This window comes from Phalaenopsis equestris, unplaced genomic scaffold, assembly GCF_001263595.1.
Source record: "Phalaenopsis equestris unplaced genomic scaffold, ASM126359v1 Scaffold000511, whole genome shotgun sequence".
In the NCBI taxonomy this organism is placed as follows: Eukaryota; Viridiplantae; Streptophyta; class Magnoliopsida; order Asparagales; family Orchidaceae; genus Phalaenopsis; species Phalaenopsis equestris.
Genome location: NW_018164951.1, coordinates 2,831,099 through 2,836,205, shown reverse-complemented (window position 1 = coordinate 2,836,205; position 5,107 = coordinate 2,831,099). Strand labels below are relative to the sequence as shown.

At 31.6% G+C, this 5,107-nt stretch overlaps 1 protein-coding gene across 1 annotated transcript; it reads left to right on the top strand.

Annotated features, from left to right (window-relative positions):
• Positions 1-699: 699 nt before the first annotated feature.
• Positions 700-3,233, top strand: LOC110028373 (cationic peroxidase 1-like). Its single transcript, XM_020730204.1, has 4 exons — positions 700-980; positions 1,337-1,528; positions 2,373-2,538; positions 2,634-3,233. Exons 1-4 carry the CDS (start codon positions 750-752, stop codon positions 3,017-3,019), a joined length of 975 nt encoding a protein of 324 aa, XP_020585863.1. The 5' UTR covers positions 700-749; the 3' UTR covers positions 3,020-3,233.
• Positions 3,234-5,107: the final 1,874 nt, after the last annotated feature.

The window sequence follows — 5,107 nt, the reverse complement described above, 5'->3', positions numbered from 1 at the left end:
GTAATGCCACTCCAGATTCTATATAAGTTGATCCAATATAATATCAAAGTGTAATGAAATTAATTCTATTCCAATTATTCTTCTCTGTCTCCTCTCTATAAACCCTCGCAATCGGGACCGATTCTCTTACGAGCAATAAAACATTGATATACAATATTCAGTTTTTAGCAGCTTTTTGGGGTTATACAACCTTGAAGTTTAAATATTTTGTCAGATGCTGATATACATGCACAATCAAACAATCCATTTCAAATTTTAATTCACAGTCATATAATTCAGTCGAATAATTGACCATTATTATTTGAATAATGATATATCCAACACAACTATAAGGCATATCTTTTATATTAATCATGTCAATATGGCCACATATATATGGTTTGTAAATTTTTTTTTTTAAATGAAATGAAACTTTTCATGTATATATTTATGACATCAAGATATTATAAATATAAATATATATATTTTCTTAAAACATTTAAACAAAATATAGCAAGAAAATCATAATGACTCTTATTATTATTATTATTATTATTTTCAAAATAACATTTTTAGAACCAGAGCCACATTGTGTCGGCCGCAGACCTAAGTGTGTTTTTACATCTTTGACTTATTCTCTTTTAATTATTTAGCATGTTATCTGCCTGCACTATAAATACACAGCAGGGGAGAGCTTTCTTCCTCACAAACTCAGTAGCAACTTCTGCTTCCACCTTCCATTTTCTCACTTTTTCTCAAACCCACATATAATGGCTAACTCTTTCTCTCTAACCACCTTTTCTTCTTCTTCTTCTCTGTTCATTGCTCTGCTGCTAATATTCTCAGCAGCAGCTTCAGCTCAGCTATCTTCAACATTTTACTCCACTTCCTGCCCAAACGCACTCTCAACCATTCAAGCTGCTGTTCAATCAGCTGTAGCTAATGAGAAACGTATGGGGGCGTCGCTGCTCCGCCTTCATTTTCATGACTGCTTCGTCCAAGTACAGCTTTAATCAACTATTTCATCACTAATTCATTAAGCTCTTAATTAATTTATGTTAATATAATTGCGCATTTTCATAAATATATTCATTCGAAGAAAATATTTTATTTGCATTATTATCATATTTCTATGCCTTGACTTATTTAGAGCATGTATCGTGGAATATAACAAATTAAATAATTAAGCTTACTTTGAATAGCTCTCCTTGTTCTCTAATAATGCAGGATTGTTTAATCTGCTCACCTAATAAATAAAATATGATCAATATATTGACAAAATTGAATTTATTAACATTATTAAACTAATGATGATTTATATGATAATTATACTAATAAAATGGGGGTAAATGAACAGGGTTGCGATGGCTCTGTCTTGCTGGATGACACATCCTCGTTTACCGGAGAGAAGACTGCGGGACCAAATCAGAACTCAATTAGGGGATTCGATGTGGTCGATAATATAAAGAAACAGGTTGAAGCTATCTGCAATCAGACCGTCTCATGTGCTGATATTCTAGCCGTTGCGGCTCGGGACTCCGTTGTTGCGGTAAGATAATATCTATTACTAATATATTATTTTGTGTTCGGGTGAATTTTGTAAATACATAATTTTTTTTTGTAAAATTATATGTGAAGTCTCATGCTGAAGACAATACCTTTAACACTTAAGTCAAATTAAAATTATTCCATCAAGTGCCTTTGTCGCATTTGTAGTGGTTAGGCATATTTCACGCGGCTAACAAATTAAATAAAGTGGAAAGACTATGAAATTGGAGATATTAGATGTAACCAAAATCTTCTAGAGCAGGAAGGTGTCCAGCACGCGCTATGAATATGTTTGTATTATAACTCATAAAATATAAAATGTGTATTTGAGCTGGACATTATTATATTCTTCTTTAATAATTAGTTAATTTTAATATAAATTATTTTCTAGCCAATTAAAATATAAATAGTCTCTTCCTCGGTACTTCAGTTTTGTGTGGAGTAGAATTTTTTTTTTCTATTGAGGTTTTTACATACATGTCACATAAATCTTACGTTTTTATATATCTAACATCAAAACTTTCATATTTGCATGCATATCACATAAAAAACATTACTGTTACAATTTAAAAATAAAATACATCTACTCATGCATATCTTTATGACCCCAAAGTGTCATAATTATCATGAAACATAATGGAATTCATGTTAGATATGTAAATGCATAAGCATTGTGTGGTATGCATGCAAATTTCTCTTATTTATTCAGTGAATAGGACAATCTCAATAACAAATTCCTTACAGAAATTTTCAAAAAAAAAAAAAATCTAACTATTTAAATAGAATATCCTATAAAATTCTTATATACATGTCTAAAAATTTCTTTGTTTTCCAAAATATTGCAGCTTGGTGGGCCATCATGGACGGTGCAACTTGGGAGAAGAGATTCAACCACAGCAAGCTTGAGCCAAGCCAACAGTGACATTCCCAGCCCAAATTCAAACCTCAGTGCCCTAATTTCAGCCTTCTCCAAGAAAGGTCTCTCCACAAATGACATGGTTGCCCTCTCTGGTACTTGAAACCTTCAAAACTCAAAAAAACAGTTTTAGTATCTATAATTGCTTTGTGATTGCAACACTTAATCATAATATCCATCTTGTGTATAGGTGCTCACACCATTGGTCAAGCGAGATGCACAGTATTTCGAACTCGTGTTTACAACGAAACTAACATTGATGCCTCCTTTGCAACCTCTGTGCAGGGCAATTGCCCGAGCACGGGTGGAGACAACAATCTCTCTCCTCTCGATCTGCAGACTCCCACAACATTCGATAACGACTATTATACTAATTTGGTGAACAAAAAGGGATTGATGCATTCTGATCAACAACTCTTTAATGGAGGATCTACAGATTCTTTGGTGAACACTTATAGCACAAATCCTTCAAGGTTCACTAGTGATTTTGTGACGGCAATTGTGAATATGGGAAATATCAGTCCTCTTACAGGAACCCAGGGGGAAATTAGACTCAACTGTAGGAAGACCAATTAAGAATACCTTAAGCTATGTTTTCAAGTGAATTTGACATTTTATAGAAAGTATGTGTTGTTCTTTTGAAACAAAAATTCTAGTTTTTAAAGTTATGTATTCATCTTTTCAAGAGCCATCCATAGCCTTCAAGATGTATTCCTCTCATTTTGCTGTGCTACCTAGCAAGGGCCAATGTAGCAAGCTGTGTACTTCCTTAATATGCAAGGAATAAACTAAGGTGTTTTTTTTTTGCAACCACTATCTACAAGTTTTGATACGTTAAGGAATTTTATTCATGAATAAAATCCACAATAAATACAAATCATTAATAAAAAGTTTTGACTGAAATGCCATTTAGATGAGAACTCGTAAGCTAAAATAAGTGCAAGGGAATACTAATTATTGATAGAAAAATGCTATAAGGTTAAGCACAAAAGAACTATGGCTTTAAACTATGTTCACAAGCACCATAAGATCAAGGTGATACTTATAAGTGTGAGCTGAATGTGTCAAAACATTTAACAAAAGGATTCAATGACAACAGCTTCAAGAACTATTTTAGAGCAAATACTTATAAATTCAGAATGCAAACAAAACTTATAGCTATAATTTCAAAGGAAGCCTTCTGTTTTAGGCATTTTAAAATATTTATTTTTACGCCCACCTCTCAAATGGTAGGCCATTGTTGAGTTTGAAGTTATTCTGAGAATTGAACATATGCATCAATAGCCATGCGAAGAACCAATCTTCACATTAAATATCTACACAATTTGAAATAACATAAAGAACTGTTGGCAAATTCTTAAAGGTTAGATGGTAAGAAAATCAATAATAGGAAAATATTGGGAAAGAAGATGGAAAATAGGCCCGAACTCAACAACTAAGGTGTTATACTTAGATGCCAATTTATTTTCAGAGAAATTTCTCTTAATAAAAAGTTATATTATTTGAAATTTGAAAAAAAAAAACTCCAAATATTAATTTTTGTGCAAGTGGCGGTGGCACATAGCTTGTATTTATTTTGAATATACAAATTTCTATATAATTGAGACAATGCTTTTGTGTAAGATGAGAGTGGACTACCGCTTGTTGCTTGATGACAAATTTTCCCAATATATTGATGACTAATGTGTGACACATACATTTTTAATCTATGGCTTCTTTCTTATTGGGAAATGACAACATAATATGTAATTATTATAAGAATTCAAAATATTTTTGACTGTTAGAAGCAGTTGATAAATATAATAAATCTGCCAATAAAAAATAAACCAATAGTTTACTGACTTTTAAAAGCGAGTTGTTTTTTGGCTTGTCAGTAATTTAAGGAATAAGGGTATTTCCAATGGCTTTTATTGTCTGGTGGCTATAACCCTTGGGTTCATGTTGAAGCTTATTTGTCAGTTAGTTTTTGGTTTGATACAGACCATAATGTTGTGAAACACTGGCGATACATGCAACTAAACATGTTATTCAAGTAATATATAAAATGGAGTCCTTGAGTCGTTCCCATGAGGAAAGAGGGAAGTCCCTCCCTAAGTTAGGAAAAGTTATTGTTTACTAGTTTTGAATCTAGTCTGAAAATGCAAAGTTCTGTGATTTTGAAAAGTAAATAGTACAATTTTTTTCAATAGTAAAATATAAGCTAATGATGCCAGAATTTAATGAGATTTTTTGAAACATGAAAAATTATCCCTTGAATTAATTCTGTAGGAGTCTAAGTTTGATTAGGTGATTTACATTGTGGGTGATAATGAGAAACAATTCTAATTCTTATTCTCTATGTGAACGACTGAGAAGGTTTGTTAATCAAACATGTTTAGCTTTTCAAATCAAATGTTTAGCCCATGATTCCTTATTTCCCTACAGATTACACTAAGGTAAAAGCAATTTTACTATTTCTAAACTTAATTTGTTTTTACTTTGTTGTTCCATTAAGGATTCTTCAGAAACTAAAAGATCACAATGAATTTTGACTATTCAACTGGCCTGGTTGAAATGCTAATTAAGATTTGAAGGTTAAAACATCACCTTATTAAAAGTTCACAAAAATTAGCAATTTTAGGAAGAAAAATAATTCTATTCATTTATCATACTTGAAAACAATGT

What these genes read in the sequence shown, in the direction of transcription:
- LOC110028373 (XM_020730204.1), top strand. Translation starts at nt 750, where the DNA reads ATGGCTAACTCTTTCTCTCTAACCACCTTTTCTTCTTCTTCTTCTCTG. An exon ending in CTCGGGACTCCGTTGTTGCG is followed by an intron (nt 1,529 to 2,372) that starts GTAAGATAATAT and finishes AAAATATTGCAG; the next exon opens with CTTGGTGGGCCATCATGGAC. An exon ending in TGACATGGTTGCCCTCTCTG is followed by an intron (nt 2,539 to 2,633) that starts GTACTTGAAACC and finishes TCTTGTGTATAG; the next exon opens with GTGCTCACACCATTGGTCAA.